At 34.1% G+C, this 17,462-nt stretch overlaps 1 protein-coding gene and 1 long non-coding RNA gene across 2 annotated transcripts; both read right to left on the bottom strand.

The window, feature by feature from the left end:
- Window positions 1–9,720: 9,720 nt before the first annotated feature.
- On the bottom strand, window positions 9,721–12,347 carry LOC124455924. Its single transcript, XR_006952053.1, has 4 exons — window positions 12,333–12,347; window positions 12,145–12,186; window positions 11,305–11,502; window positions 9,721–10,703 (listed from the first exon to the last, which is right to left on the bottom strand). It is a non-coding gene; the product is annotated as an uncharacterized LOC124455924 (long non-coding RNA).
- Window positions 12,348–13,030: 683 nt separating this feature from the next.
- Window positions 13,031–15,145, bottom strand: LOC124455081. The gene is made up of 5 exons (XM_047005828.1): window positions 15,133–15,145; window positions 14,930–15,006; window positions 13,984–14,043; window positions 13,838–13,885; window positions 13,031–13,192 (listed from the first exon to the last, which is right to left on the bottom strand). Exons 1-5 carry the CDS (start codon window positions 15,143–15,145, stop codon window positions 13,031–13,033), a joined length of 360 nt encoding a protein of 119 aa, XP_046861784.1.
- Window positions 15,146–17,462: the final 2,317 nt, after the last annotated feature.

The raw sequence follows: 17,462 nt of genomic DNA, 5'->3' as shown, positions 1-17,462 counted from the left end.
CTTTTTTTAGTAGTTTCAACACGTATTTTTAAGTAATTTTCGGAGTAACTATGGGTGCATTGGATTTGAGTATGTACATCTCGTTTTTGAATAAATTTTGCTCATATTTTTGCGTAGTAATTTAACCCTTTACTCAAATTTTGGAATAACTATGAGTGAATTTACTTAAAGAGGATTAATAAACATGAAGCATTCCGATTAGATTGTCAGTAGCAGCGGATAGTGTATGATTGTCCTACCTCAATAATTGATATTAAATAGCAAATACATAATATATTTGTTTTTACTTTTCTAAAAAAGTTTTTCTAACTGGAAAATATCTAAGCATTTGGGACAAGTAAACCACAAAATTTATAGAATGCATTTTTTTCGAAATTGCGTAAACGAAAAAATGATTTTTTTGGTTCTTGCACTAAAAACATGCCTGTGAATTTTATTATGTCTACATGTATTTTTGATCAACTTATGCAGAATTTGTTTTATAATGTCGACAACATTTATAAGTAAAAATTGATGGACGATAAATTTTATAGATAACATATACAGTTCAAGAAGCAAGCAAAAAATGTAGAAAATATCCAGAAAGTCAGCAGATCTTTGCACAAGATCTTTTAATTTGGACACAAAAGTTTTGTTTTCAAAGAACTCCAGAAAGCTAAATCAAATTGAAATTAAAATTACGTTTAATCTTCATGTAAGATACTTTCTACAAGCATAGCTACATATACATATCAGTGAATTCATTTTATTGAACAAAGTTTTTCTTAATTACAAACACCATAAAAATAGAAAAAGCTCTTGTTATACATCCAGGTTTACATCTATTATACCAATAAAATATAGGAAAGGATTTTATGAGTACTCCAATAGGTAGAATTTAAAGTCTAAGTATTTAGAATAGGATGTTAGAAAGATTGAAAAGAGGGATAGTTCAGTGCATGAGGAGATCAGACTAATAGTTATAAATACAAAATACAAAGAAAAACATGTCAATCATACGTTAGTGAAATATACATATAGAAAGCAAATACATCTTGTTTATTCCGTCCAAAGATTTGTGAGTATATTTCAAATGATTATAGAATGGCGCCCAACGTGGGGCCGGTAAGTAGGTATACGACGGTTTTCTTGAACAGCTTCATTCGAAAACCAAAGAAATGTCGAAGGGTAATATTGAACGACTTCGCGCCAAACGAGGCGGTTATCGTGGCGTGTGTACAAGGCTTGTAAAAGAAGCACTCGAGCTTCTGGATGCCACTGAAGTAGACATCGAACGATGTAATTTCATCGCTGAACAACTCGAGAGTAAGATGAAGATCTTAGACGAAATAAAGGACGAAATCATTAGGATATGCCATGTAACGGATATTGAACACGAAATTGAAGAGCAGCCGCCGTCTCGGTTAGAATTCTAAGCACTAGACGTAAAATTGAAGAAGCAAGAAAACCGGAGATTTTTCAAGAAACTATAAAAAGAAGGCAAAGTCCTACACCACAAGTCGAACAGATTCCTTTAGTGGTAGAAACAGCAAGCACGAGTAACACAACGATAAGCAACTATGAGAAGAACACAAACACGAATACGGTTAATACGAACACGAATGTGATCTATACGAACACGAATGCGGTTAATACGAACACGAATACCATTAATACGAACACGAATACGGTCTATACGAACACGAATGCTATTGATACGATTACGAATGAAGTGATTAATACGAATTCTACGACTTTGAATGCCCCTATGACAACAACACCAGCGATAATGGTTTTAAAGCTTGCCAAACTTTAATTGCCAAAATTCAGTGGAAAGATCACAGAATGGAACGCCTTTTGGGACTTATACAATGCTACGATTTACAGCAACGAGAGTATGTCTAAGGTAAACAAATTCAATTACCTATTCTCATTACTTGAGGGTAGTGCAGCACGTTCGATAAAGAGACTTACCTTAATATCTGCAAATTATGACGCAGCAATTGCGATTCTGCAAGATAGATTTGGTCGAACACAACAGGTCAATGCTGCACATATGGATCAAATCCTACAAATATATGCATGTTTAGAAAATCGTACTGAGCAATTGAGATAAGTTTTCGATCAAATAAGTGTTCAAGTCGAGGACTTGATTCGCTTATGGTATCCTCAAACCAGTACGGCAGTCTGCTAATACCAATTATTATGTTCAAACTACCGAGTGAAATACGATTGCACGTAGCACGAAAAGCTACTGGTGATGTTTGGCAAATTGATAAGTTGCTCAAAACCAAAGTAGACTAAAGTAAACTAAAGTTTCAAGTTGAGGCACGTGAAATGAGCGAGTCATCGCGTTCGATTGAAAAACCCCAGAGCAGAGATAAGCCCAAGAAGCCATCGACAGCTGGAACATTAGTAGTGAAAAAAAAAATGATAAAGACGGTGCTTGTATCTTCAAGGATAAATGCGTATATTGTCAAGAATCATATTATTCAGCATCTTGTGAAGAGGTAAAGGATGGGAAGCTCGAGTAAAAATTCTAAAGGACTCCAACCGTTTATTTATTTGTCTGAAAAGGGGACATCAAGCAAGTAGATGTATCGTCACAAGAAAATGTCGACATTGTTCCGGGAGGCATCATCAATCTATTTGCAGCAATCCTGCTACCAACAGTCAGGGTGTCCTAAATGAGAAAGCAATTGATAACAGCAATCCACAAAAAGTATCAGAAGGTGTAACCTCTCCAACCACGACAGCTGTCACACGAACTGTCAAGTGAAGTGTTCTTTGCAGACGGCCAGAGCTCTTGTATCGAATGGATCAAAATCGGTTCCAGCAGGAATTCTCTTTGACACTGGAAGCCAAAGTTCTGAGGTATTTTTTTTAGATTGTCGAAGGAAGATCATGACGGAAGGAACCGCTATCACAATTACCAAAAAAATGCAATATTTATAGAAAAAACACACACGGAGAATTTACTGGAACTTCCAGTGGAAAACCAAGCTATACCTATAAGATTAGTAATTTTAGTGAATTATTTACTAACAATGTACGATTACCACAGATTCTGGGCACTCTAGACGGCATAAATTGGTTTACGCAGTGCATGATTTTTAACATGGCTCTGATAGTGCCATGGCTAGGCAGGAGAAAGAGTGGATGTTAGTTAAACAAGTAGTGGGTATTTCCATAAGAAGGAATGCGGTGAATCAAACACGACCATTTGCAGTTCATAAAAGAGAGAAGAAACTAAGAGACAGTTCAGCAAATGTGTTGTATTCTCAGTAAAAAGGTTCACTGCGATTGTACTCACCACACAGCTAACGAGTGAACGGTAATAATCTATGTACAATGGTCAAGACAAAATCATAGTAAAAGAAACGACTTTGTTTCAACTGCACCCGAGGAAGCCGGGTGCAGTTGATAATAGAGAAAAGACCAAAAAGACCTGTTGATAACAGAGAATTCGCGATAATAATGTAATGCCTAAAAACCTTGAATTGTATTAAAGCTGTTCTTAAATGCAAAATTTCACTCTGACAATATTTGTTTAATCTTTGACAAAAAAAATTTTGAATTTTTTCTGAAAAGGTGAATTTCTTTGGAACTGAAAGTGGAGATGGGTAAAGGGTTGGTATCAACTGGCATGGCTTTAAATCTAAGCTGTTTTACACCTTTGAACATGTGATACCTCATTTTTGTCTGAACTCATTACATAAAGGTGTGGATAGGGGTATTTAGGGGGTCTATTTAAAGACTATATATAGTTTGGAATAGCTTTATTGTAAAGTAAATTTTATGTTTCTAGGCAATCAAATGATCCTTTACAATTGGCAAAGCAGTTGTAGATATTGTTCACTTCTCAGTTGTTTTGTGAAAATGTTTGCAAAATGTGTTGTTTTTACGCAAAAACGTCCCCACAAAAAAATTCTACATTGCTCTAAAACGCTGAAAATACACACACACAACAATAGAATATACACCTTTGTAAGATTGTCCGACAAATAATTCTTATCGAAACTCTCTCGTACGAACAACGGTCCTGGAAAGTCCAAACCTACGCTTGTGAAAGGGGGATCATCCTGATCCTCTGCTAACAGGAAGATCTGGAGGAGGCGTTCCTCCATAAGGAAGACCTTCAGCTTTACGATAAACAACACATTTCCTGACGATTTTCTTTACTGCTTCACGACCACGGATTATCCAAAGATGCTCTCTAATGGTTTTTAGTGTATCACAAGTCCCCGCTGTGCTTCACATCGTGGTGAGCCTCGCATATTAATAACTCGAAAAATCTTGACTCCTTTGGAAGCAATACAGGATTTTTGCTCTCCAGATTCAGCAATGAATTCTTCAGTCTGCCATGGCACCGCAGCGCGTGATTACCGTCGAGAAATAGCCCAAATTGCTTAACATAAATAGGTATTGAAAAATTCGCAATCTTTGACAGAAGGAATAATATTTCTTTTTCAAAGGATAGTTGTTGAATAGACCCTATCTATAGCAGCTGCGCCTTCCTTACTTCGTCTGAGCTTAGTTCTTCTGATGTTGTGAGTTTGTTTGTTGTTTGCTCGCACCATGGCCTCTTCTTTAGCATGTTGATGAATCTCATTACATAAGCAGTTATTCGAAGAAGTTTCTTCATGGAGCGATAACGAGTAATGTCGAGTGCTTTGTTAAGATCTGGCATTGCTCGTTGTTCGATTTCATTTGAAACTAGTGATCTCACGACATTTGGATGCTCTTTCACAATTTCCCTCAGAACTTCGGCACGTTGTAAGAGGTTGCCAACTGGACGTTTTGCACCCCCTGCCAAGAATTTGGGTCCATTGTGCCATAAGGAAGAATACGAAAGTAGTTGCCAAGAAATGCCTCGTGAGGGTAAATCTGCAGGATTAAGTGATCCAGGACAAAGTTTCAAGATTCCTTTAACGAAATATTTTGAATCTTGTTCACTCGATGGTGCACGAATGGTTTCCATGCTCACTCGTGTGGTATCCAGTGAAGTGCTGTCATCGAGTCCACCCAATAAAAAACTTCCACACTCAACTTGAGTGTCTTTGACAAAGACTCTACTAACTTCGCTAGTACAGTCGTTGCCACCAGCTTTAAACAAGGAATCGTTTGCTTTTTCACTGGTGCGACCTTTGTCTTTGAAGCAATTAATTTCACGTCGATGGTACCATTCTCATAGACTTTTTCTTACATAGACAACATCAACAATTGCATCTTCAGGTACATCACTGAATCCATGAACTTGTGTAGTAAAATATTTCGGTTGGGGTTGGATAGTAGCACCTAGGTACATGAACACCATTTAGAAACTCTGACAATAAAATGGTCCACTGTTCACGTAGATTGCCATAAAGTTCGCAATCCCATCCCAGTCTATCCAAGCACATGATTTGAAACAGAATTTGGAGCCTTATCGTAAAAGGAGACAAGAATCCAAGGGGATCGAAGAATTTAAATGACCATTTCAACAATGATCGCTTTTTGACAGGTAATGAATTGGCTTTCTCCATTATTTCAGTCAAATTGAACAAAAATGTTTTCTCCACCGAATCGTCCACCATTCCTAGTACCTTGACTTGAGTGGGTTCCGAGAGCAGTGACTCTTTTGCAATTGTTGACTTTGTAAAGGACTGATAATCTTAAGTAACACTTGACTTGTTACCAATCAACCTAAAATTCTTGCTACCTTCTAAAGCCTCGATAGACTACGTTACTGGAATTCGAGTTCCATTTTCGCAAGTTGAATCCACCCTTGGCCATGAAATGCTTTGTTCCCTTTTATATTTGTTCCCTAATACCTCAGAAAAAATATCTTTTCTTTCTCCAAGTTTTCACAACACATGTTGGTGTAGACGTTTCTTTGATGCTCTTTAACGTAATTGAGAAGTCCCTGGTCTATTTGCGCTGTGTAAAACCTTAAAAAATGAAATTAATTTATGATCGTAACAATTTCCTTAATAATTCAATGTTTAAATAATTGCTTAACACCAAACAGTCAAGTGAACAAATGATCGTTCAAAATGAATAAGTAGCGAAAACCAGAGATCTAATGAAAAATATGCAATGATTAGGTCGATTTTTCGTTACATGTAATCGCAAAAGTCTATTCATAAGGAAATAACAAAACGTCCGGGGTGAATTTTCATTTATTAATAATTGACTTTATGACAGAAGTAGGATATCCATTCCACGACATAAATATTTTCATTTCTTTATTTGGTTGTCAAATAAGTATTTCTTGCTGCAACTTTTGAGGCATGATTAAAAAGCGATCTAATCCAATCAGTTTATTTGTGAAACGTCATGGTTCAGAATTGACACCAGAAGCTTTATCTTCTGCACTTATATTCTTTTTTCAACGTTTTATTAAAACAGCTCTCAGAAGGTTACTCTCAGAACTTTTTGTTAAATTTAAATGCATATTCATCACAGTTATTAAACTACGTAATCGGCGATTCTCTTCCAAATGGCATTCTGAACAGATTTTTTCTTCTCATCGTATGGATTTTGAGTAGCTATCACAACTTTTAAAGGTGCTAAGACATTTTGCTAAAAAGATACAGCATTTCGACTTCACATAAAATTCAACATATTTGGACATTAAGAATGTTGGCATGAGGTAATAGATTCGTTACCAAGCTTCCTACACTGGAATCTTTACAGCTAGAATCTTTGCTATAAATAAGCAACACAAGCCAAGACTAAATGAAGGTAGCAACGTATATAACACCAAAATCAATCACCAGCCAGCAATTTTAAGTAGAATAATATGAAACACACTCCAAATAAAAAGTTCATGTTTAACTAAATAAGCAAATAAAAAAAAGAAGACCATTTTTTATTTTAACATATACATTGAATGAATTCGAAATATGAATGTTAAATTATAAAAAATTGTCTTAAAGCTCGTCCGAAGCATGATTGCCAATTGTCGTTATTTTTTGTCGTCGGCATAAATAATATGTACGAAATTAAGCATGCTGAAATTTCAGCACCGCATCATTATTTTAGGATTTTAGAATCACTTTCATGGCACGCTGTTCACCGACTTAAATTGTTTATTTAACATTTAAAAGTGAATGATTGTAAAAAAATTCCGGTACCAGTTAACTTTGAGGATATCGGAATACGTTTTATTGTTGAATACATTTCCGTTTTTCTCCTGCACGAAAAAGAATAGAGGTTCACCAACTTTAATTCGACATTCGACATTGAAACTGTTTTGTTTATCATTATAAACTGAATAAAAACGTTTCAATTTTTCGTCACATTCTACTTCTGTTTTTTACGCTTTCTTCCATTAGTACATTTTTTAAATTTTATTTGTCTTCCTGCCTTTTACTCTCTTTTCACCTTGAGATTTTTTTCCTCTAATGACCTTTAATGATAAATGATTACATGATGTCATATCAATGAGTTCGTTCATTGAACGGAATATGGCATTGTACACAACTAGAAGGCTGCCTTGTAAACACAAACTAAGATATTTGTTTTTGATAAGCTACTTTTTACATCCAGACACGCAGCTCAGCTAACATTCACAACAAATTCAGTTCGCCCACGTTAAACTGTTAACCGTTGAACCAGTTGAGCGCGAATGGAAATAATTGTATACAATGCTTTATAATTTCCAACAGTCAATGAAATTGTTACTTTTTGAATACTTAATTGACGCGACCTACGCTCTAACGTAAATGTTTGTAAAAATCATTATTCATGCCTTAAGAAATGTAGTCTTTTTACATTAACTGAGCAGCGAAATATTTACATAGCAAGACCGAAATATTTACACATTGAAACAAACGCCACATAAAGAGAGTACATAAACAAAAATTCTTTTACACACAAACAACACACACAATCATCTTACTTTGGTGGTCGCATTCCAACGCATCCTTCCGCGTTTCCGAATTCCATGGAAAAAATCTGTCTAAACTAGGTGTAACAAATTATCGTTGAGCAACCTTTGCATTTAGACTACGTTAACACTGCTCCTGATTGGTCTGAAAACGGCGCAAAAAAGCAACAGAATCGGGTTACTTTTAAATTACGCCGGAGTGGAATTGTTCGAAAACGTCACTTTTCTAGTTCGTGAGAATCAACCGCTGTCATGCAGCGACTGCGATAGTGTGGTTCGGTGAATTTGTCTTCTCCATTCGGTTTGGATTTAGTAAAATTTACACTAACGTCGATGAACGATTATTCGCCGTTATTTGCTTCAACTTATTTTGTCAGCTTATTTAGAATTAGTTTACTTTTACCAAGAAGAGATTTTGACTTATCATATTTTTCATTCTTCTTCGGTTTTAATTCAATCCTCTTTAACTTGTTATTAAAAGCAGATTCATCTGCGTAGCAATGGTCAACATTCTCCTCTTTAACAGGTGGGTTCAATTTACCTTTGCCGGTTTGAACTGTCTACTGCTTTTTCCTTGGATTAGTACTATCATCAGAATCGCATGACTTTTTTTTACGAGTATTTGTTCGACGGTAAATCATATGTTGCTTTAGCATGTCCTTACGATAAAATCGTTTCAAACAATTATCACACGGACAAACAGCAGCATCTTCTTCGTGTTTCCTTTCGTGACGGGATAAATCGTCCTTCAGTGCAAATGATTCACTGCAAACATGACAGGAGAATCTCTTTAAGATATGAACAGATTTCTGATGGCAAGTTAGACTTATCTTTGTCGTAAAAGACTTTGAGCATTCTTAGCAAAAAAATTCCATCTTAGTCGGTTCTTTCGTGTCACTCTACCGAACGTTTGTGATGCAATGAAGAGATGCAGACAATAACTGGCTTTTATGCGGCGAAGTTGTACAAAAGCGCATGAGTTAGATGTGAACACACAGCGCCTGTTCATGCACGTTCCCATTATGTTCAAAGCTAAGCAGCCAAATAAAACTGTGTTTTCAAAAGTTAACTATGCTCCATAGGATAGTTGACATTACCTTCCTTTTAACTGCAGTTAGCGCTAATTACTTCTTTATACAACCGACTTAACCACATGGTTAAATTTAACTACTTTTTAAAAGCAAAAAGTGTAGTTAAAAAGTAATTAAGAGCTTTATACAACCGAACCCTGATGATTAAGACGAGCACGTTATCCTTTACCACTTAAGCCTAAATTGAGATTTTATGCATAAAGGTAGTCAACGATTCTTTTCTGTCTTCAAGTTGTAAATAAAGCTCCAATATACAAAAGCAATTGTTCATGTTTTATTGTAATTTAATCTTTCATTTTGCTCTTTCTGATGATTTACTTTGATTTATTCTTGAATAATTAAAACCATTATTGCATATAAAACATCGATTAATCAATATTCGTTTCATTTCTCGACAATTCTCCCTGTGTCCTTTAGTTCCTACTCAGCTGTTCTATTTCTCCTTGCAGAGCACTATTGTCTTTATGTCGCTTGTTTCTTAAGCATTTAGTTTTCTTGTTGGGATAACATATGTCTTATATCTGTCTCAGCTTTGATTGTTAGTATCCATGGAACGTCTTCTCATGTTGTATTGCTACTTCGCTTCATTATTCTTATTTTGTTGTCTTGCTTCGTTGACTTTGAGTTATTTTTGTGCTGGGATTTATGTATCATTATATTATGTATCATTATATAGCTTCATATGATCTTTCTACAGTACATGAATCTATTATTCACCATCATCATCATCATTATCATTATTATATTTATTATTCGCCACCTATCATCATCATCATTATCATTATTATTATTATTATTAAAGATATATTATATGTAGCAATCAACTATAACGATACATATTTATACCAAAAGCTCTCACCAAATTTACACTTAAACAAACGATTTTTAAGTAAAAGATCATTGTGATTATATGATACTCAAAAATTTGGCATCTCACCAATTAATAAACCGTAAAACTGTGACAACTTACTACATGCATTACAAAATTGATTGCAAATCACTATAAAAAAAAGAAAAATCCAGTTAATTGGCGGAGATATTGCTTTTGTGCGCCCCATCATAGTTATTTGCACAAAAACACTCTTTGCACTTAAACCATTCTTTTTCAACGAGAGGTATCTTATCATTCGTATAAGTCAATACGAGGATCTGTAAGCTACGAATATTTTCCAAATTTTCGACTTCGTCTTCTTTGATAGTAGCGTCGTAAATATTCACTTCTTCACCATTTTCGTCCTTTATCAAGACGACACAATGACTCTTCTCGGCAGTGATATAAATCATAAGTCCTGCTTTATGCTGCGACGTTTTAAATTCATTAATAGCTGTATTTAGAAAATACTGTTTTCTGCAAACACCGAACTCTTTTTTGACGTAGGATGTTAAGAAGCGTTTTCTTTGTAGGGCAATAAGAACGTTTGTACATGACATCACCATCGTTTTTTTTAGTTTTGCTAGCACTTCCTTCATTGGCTGTTCCCAATCCTCATTTACTTTCTTCTTTAGCTTTTCCCAATCCTCATTTTCTTCCTTCATTAGCTCATTTAGTTCTTGCTCATTATTCAGCAACTCCAAAATTTTCATCACAAACTTGGTCCCCAACGAAATCTGACGCAATTTTTGAATCATCTGTACAGGACAGAAATAAATTTGCAAGGTAGTTAACAACAGTAGTAGGTTAGCCAACGCACATGGTGCAAATTTACAGAACAACGCTTTTCCATCGTTTTTCTGATTTCTCTTGAATTTGAGTCTGCTTTCTATAAAAATCAGTTGGGTACAATTGAATACATGAATAAGCACGTCCCTACTAGCTACGTCATAGCTACCAGGCACGTTCCAGCTACGCCCCTGTAGTTTTTACTCAAATTGAGCTTTTTTTGCCTCCTTGTTCACTTAAATGGTAAATTATCTCCTGAATTTATAGCATGCAGATTTTAATTGGCAAAGTATAAAATACAACAGAGGACAAATGGCATATGACAAATGCACAATTTTTTAACTTAAAACGTTGTTTCTTAAATGTATTTCCTCTCTTATGATGTTTCTTATAGAGTATAGGATATTATCATGTGATTCATGACTTATACTAAGAAAAGTATTCTGAAATAATATTGTCTATAAAATAATCGCAACAAATATACTCATACATTGTACAGTGATATACATGAACTATTCCATCAAAATGGTTGAGGAAGATTTGAAATTTTAGATAATATAGAAAAAGTCAGTTATTGTTTCGTCATTGAGCAAAAATGTGTCATCGTTCTCAATAGCTTGGCGTTAAGAGCCTTTTCAGTCAGCAAAATTCTTAATTAGAATTCAAAATGTCCTCACGAAATTGTATAAAAAAATGTTTACCCTTTTGATGATTTTTAAGGAATGTGCGAAAGTTTGTAAATCTTGATTGCTCTTTAAATGATTCAAATGGTTGCTATCGACATAACTCGAGTGTACACCGTTTATTTCAGGCTCCTCGGATGAAGATTCAGTAATCTCATTTGTTGGAACAGCAGGATCTTCCTCCATCTCATAGTATGTGTCACATGATCCATCGACCTACAATTAAACAAAATTCAATAAATAATATTGACAAAATTAAATTTTCAAAATTTTCCATGAAAGTATATATTGTAAAACTGAAAAACACTACAATACTTTGTCCATCTCCAATGAAGTCGGTTTGCTCTCGCATAATTCATTAACGATGTTAAGTTTATCATTGTCTTCATCAATTATTTTAATTAGTTTTTAGTATTTACTTTATGCATTGTACCAACAAACAAAAAATCTGAAAATAAGTTAGTAAAAATATTGCACCTAATTCAGACTCACATAAAAAATACCCTTTGCAATAGGTTCTAGTGGTTTGACATAGATTTTGTTTAGTCTAAGACATAAAAATGGTTATTTTAGAATCTTAAGCAACTACAATTAAGTTCAGATAGTGTTAGTACAATTCTTTCTTTCTATAATGCAAATAAGAACAGGAAACATAAAAAACACTGCTGAGGAGCAATATTCATATGTGCATGTTATAGTTCACAGGAAACAATCAATTTCAAAGTAGCTCGATACGCCAGAACATGAATATATGGATATATGCCCCTTTTTGAAACAAAATCTTTTCTACAGTTGTGTTAGTTGGTCTACAATTTTAGAACTAAAAAGAAATTATGGAAAATTTACAGTTTACTATACCAGAGAGATTGTCTCGTCAGAGATATCCTTGCAAAATTCTGTCTATAAAATAATAATTTCATAATTAACATAATTATGTAAATTAGTTCCGTTTGTGTCTGGTTGAGATTGTATTATTAAAAACAGCAGCTTTTTTTTGTGCTGATCATTTATTTAAGAAATTAAAAGATAATTTGAAGATACCTTACCGAATAGGCTGTTTTATATGAGGCATCTTTGCACTCTTTCGACGACACTGTCTAGAAAACGAAATCATTCTAACATGTTATATTGTAAATATTATAATTTAGTTGCTATAACTTAAAAATTCTTATACAATTGTATTCTGCCCCAATAATGTGTAAAATACCGTATCGTCATTTGATTCATCGTTTTCGTGCCCAGGCTCTCCACTTACGCTGTCTTGCACACCTGACAGCTACAAATAACAAATGAAAACGATTGATAAAGTATACACTCGTATCCATACATTTGAATTTTAATTCGATGTTTAAAAGCTATAAAACTAAGGCTTTAGTGGTGAAATATAGTTCAAATATCCCGTACACGAAACACTCCTTTAAGCATTTGTCATGAGTCTGAGTATGAACAAAGCATTAACACTGAAATAGTGCAAATTTAAATTTTTTTTTATATTGAATTATATTATAATATATTACCATGTCATAAAAATAGTTTTGTTGTACATAATTTCCTAAATCTACACGGTAAATTTTTCACGGTACACCTCATGCACTTCTATTTTCGTTCAATCATCCACACTCTAAACCCATTCCAATTAAGATTTGATCTTCAAAAATTTCCCTAGACTATCACCGACTATTGTATTACAAATCAACTGACCTCATTGTCCTTGTCTGACGAAATATCATTTACAACTGACTTGTCAGTATGTTCCTCTGGCTGAAAAATTTATGAAGTCATTTGAAATAAGAACGCCATCCATAAGTCCGTGCCAAGAAAATAAAGATGACATAGCTACCGTAGAATCTTCATTTTGTTTATCACAGGCTTGAATTGCCAGTTGTCGTTGTTCATTCCTTGACAGCTACAAGAACCAAAATTTTGTACCATTATTTTCCAAGACATTCTATGCATTTTTGTGAAAGAATATTTTTACAATAGGTCACTCAAAAATCTCATGAAGTAAAGAAATAATCGCACAAGAATGAAAAACTTCCTTATATTTTAACGATATACAAACAGGAACGGGGATCTTGTGGACTGGTGAGCGTTGTAGTAGGGGGTCTCGCATGTAAAGAGGAGGGGCTTTTCTATAGAGAAAAAGAATAGGACGCCCAAGGGCTGGAAAAACTGGGTTATTGAGAAAAATGCCACTTTCAGATAATGCAATCTGAGCCTTTTGTATAAATATCCTTCTTATCCAATAAAGCATAACAACAAAAAATAAACTTGGGAAATTTTTCAGGAATATATACATGAACCTTATAAAATGTAAAACCCTGAGATATATATTCCACTTATCAAGTTTACGAAGATTATGAAACTTTGAATAATGCGCGATTAAAAGTTTTAGGAAAACTTAAAAATTCACCAACAATTAATTCTGTAGCCCTTTCGAAAGAAAAAGAAGTTCATATTTTTCATTGAACAATAAACAATTGCTTTCCTTCAGTTGGTTCTCAAATTCAGATTTTTCACGACATATTTGAGAAATTGCAAGTTACTATACCGGAGACATTGTCTTGTGAGAAACATTCTCAATCTCTTCTGATAATGTCTAAACAATTAATCCTCGAAACTTTATAATTCATAATTAACAAGCAAACAATAATATCCAAAATGTTTTTGCTCCATCATAGTAACATATAAACATACTTTGTTAGTCGGTCCATTGTGCTCATTGACAGAGATTTCTCCAACGTTGTCTTTTTGCGGCTGCAATAAACAAAAAACAACGCAATGACAAAACAAGCATTTGCACACTATAATGATATTCATACGAATGTTGGGTTTGAAAAATATATCTGACTGATGTTGAAGAACGACGAATTTTAGCCTTTGAAAATGGTATACAATTCAATTTTTTTAGCAAATAAAAGTAGTAGAGCTGATAAATCGACATGCCGAAATTTCACACTCAACTATTCGTGGATTAAAAATTCGAGATGAAAATGCTGTAAATACACCATATTCTTAATTTCATTTAATCATCAAATCCTATTTTACTTTTTGAACATCGACATTTTCATTGACTATGTTTGACTGTTACCCCTCTGACTTCATCTAACCTCATGAGCACTCGTCTCTTCTATTTCCATTAAATTTTCTAAGCCAACTAACGTATGGCACAAAACATATTTCTCTAGCTGTAGTAAACTGCTGTCCTGAACAGCGTTGATCTCGGGAATTTTAAGTGAAACAGTTTGGATTCTTTTTTGGAAATTTTATTTTGAGCAGTAATTTTTTTGATTTTTGTACATTTCAGTAGGAGAATTTAGGTTTAAGAATAGCTTTTTGTGAAAATTTTTCTACTTATAAACGATTGTGCCACACGTTATGAAAATAAACCACGCTGCCAAACCAGTTAACGTACAACTCAACTCGTACCTAGCTTATAGATACGACCAAAATTTTAATGTAAGAAGCACAATTTTTGTATAGATTGTAGTGACTCATTTTTCTTTTAAAGAGACTGGCAACAAAAGACTAGCATTTTTTAGGAGTTTTGAAATATTTTGGGACGTAGGATTTAATTAAATTACAGTTGTTGACACATAACAGCACGGCTCATGCAATGTTTAGCTTTCACCAATTAACGAACCTCATCAACTACGTTCTGCACATTGTCCTTTACAATGGGCTCATTTTCCTCAGCTATCGTGGACTGATGTCTGCTTTCTTATGAATTTTGATGGATGTTATGTGAAATTAGAACGCCATCCACAATTATTTTCAAAAATATATAGGCATACTTTTGTATCTGCATGTTGTTCTCCGATTTCTTGCACTGCTTGTGCTTTCAACGTTTCTTTCCCATGTTGTGACTACATACAATAAATAAATATTGAATGAAACAGTTTCATACGCAGCTGCTATGTGAAAGGAAATTTTAAGTTTGGCCATAAGAATTAAACTTTGTGAAAATAACAAATAACTGCACAAGAATAAAATTTTGCCAATGAACAACAATTTTGTGAGCTAGGGGATATGGAGCCTAGAAAAATCACTTCCTTTATCGGGTTTAAGGAAGAGCTTTTTGTAAAAATATTTTCGACCAATATGTGATTTTGCCAGACAATTATGAAGTTAAACTACACTATTACGGCCCAGTAGTCTTTACTTAAGTCGGGTTTTTTGTCTTCTTGTTCACTTAATTGATAAATTATCTCATTAATCTACAACATGCAGCTTCTAATTTGCAAAGTATACGATACGACAGAGGACAAATGACATATGACGGATGTACATGTTTTTAACCTAAAACGTTCTTTCTTAATCGGAGCAAAGCTTCTTGCAAAAAATGTTAACAAGTATTAAATCTTCAGAAGAAAGAGTAAAAACTTTTTAATGGCGTGAAAGTCAAAGTTTTTTCCGTAATAAATTAGGAAATTCTTGAATGATGCTGAGATAACATGTGAAAGTGGAGTACATGGGCAATGCAAAGAAGAAGTTTTCTTTCTTTCTCCTTCAAATCATTGCTAGGAAATACTATTCTTATGAGATGAATTAGAATTCTACATTTATGTTATAAAAAATGTCCTGATTATAACAATCTCGATAATTGATCGGTAAATTTTCCCCTGTGCAGCCCCTTCCCCTGCCAGAATAATTGTACTGCTACGGCTAAAATATTTCTATTTGCTTAAAACGTCTAAACCTATGTTATATTTGGAATATTGATATATTTCCTTAGCTATCACCATCTTTGATCTAACTGCTTTTAGCAATCAACTTGTCTCATAAAGACTGTCTCCTTCGACCTCATTTGTGTTCGGTAGATAGCTAAATTCCTGAGCTATCAACAATTCTTGTATTTCTGACTAAAAGGTATGATCAAAGAACGTCAAATGGAATATGAATACTCTCCATATCATCGTCTGAGAAAAGCATAAAACATACCTTTTTATCACTACTTAGTTTACTGTGATCGTGCTTTGCTGGTTCTAGCATCTCTTCTTTCGCAAAATCAACCTGTAATTGACGAATAATTGTTAACAATTTTTTTTACCAAAGTAACAAGAAATTTTTTCATGGGACGTCGTAAAGTATGTCTTTATCATCAGAAGCATGGTCTTCAGTTTAAGCCATCGCTTTTTTCAGAGGTTTTATTCAAGATATAGTACGCTTAAATTATTGTTATGGTATGAATACACACAGGATGATTAGTTTCCCACACCCCTTATTCACCTTTAAACTGTTTTTGGACACTTCATTTTCCAACTTTTTTGCATGAAAGAATTCTATCGTGGAGCATACAATCTGATAACATTGCTCATTATTTATCGTCTTTTCTTTTTCTACGTAGCGATTGAAAACGTTATAAATAGCTTCCAAAAAAGCGCAGATGTCCATTTCAGATTCACCCTGAATTAAATGAGACAATATTATCATTTCTGTTCCGTTAAGTATTATAACACGTTTCATTGCATGTGCGTTGACAAGTTTTATTTGCTCAGAACTATGTTTTATAGCTTGGTCTCTTACTAAGTGTTGAAAGGTTTGTTTAAATCTAAAGTTACAATTCAAATCTTACGTTTCATCTTGTTGTAGTAGTAAAATACATTACTCCTTTATATTTCAGTCAGCAAAAAGCTGTTCTCTGACTATGTGTAGAAAGATTTGTTTAAATCTATATCAGCAGTTACAATTCAAACCTTACTTTTCACATGAATCGTTAAAGTCTGAATCCTGGACATTAAGTTCGCTTCTTAACTTTACAAAATCGTCCCTGGCAGATGAAAAATGCCTTTCGGTCTTCGAAATACAAGTACACATTATGAAAAACAGTGAAAAAGAATTATATTTGCGCAGTAAACGTATTGGGTTCAAACAAGACCTATACACAACTATGAACTGTAAATTCATTTCATATTATACACGTACGTAATAAAATTTTTCGCTTATTCCAACTCAGAAGATGTTCAGTAATGCATTGTTCTTGTCCTTAATACGTACAACCATTGTGCACATTAGTTCGTGGACTTAATCGACCAAAAATCTACGTATATGCAGATCAGAAAATAATACACACCGGAGGTCGTCATATTTTTAGTAGACGAGCCAAGTCTTGACAAATACGAATTTATTTGCTCAACTCTTCGCCAACAGTTGCTGCCGCACCACTTTGCCATCTT

The sequence above is a fragment of the Xenia sp. Carnegie-2017 genome, unplaced genomic scaffold, assembly GCF_021976095.1.
Source record: "Xenia sp. Carnegie-2017 unplaced genomic scaffold, XeniaSp_v1 HiC_scaffold_13, whole genome shotgun sequence".
Lineage (NCBI taxonomy): Eukaryota > Metazoa > Cnidaria > Anthozoa > Malacalcyonacea > Xeniidae > Xenia > Xenia sp. Carnegie-2017.
Note: the sequence above shows the minus strand (reverse complement) of the source record. Positions and strands in the feature narration are given on the sequence as shown.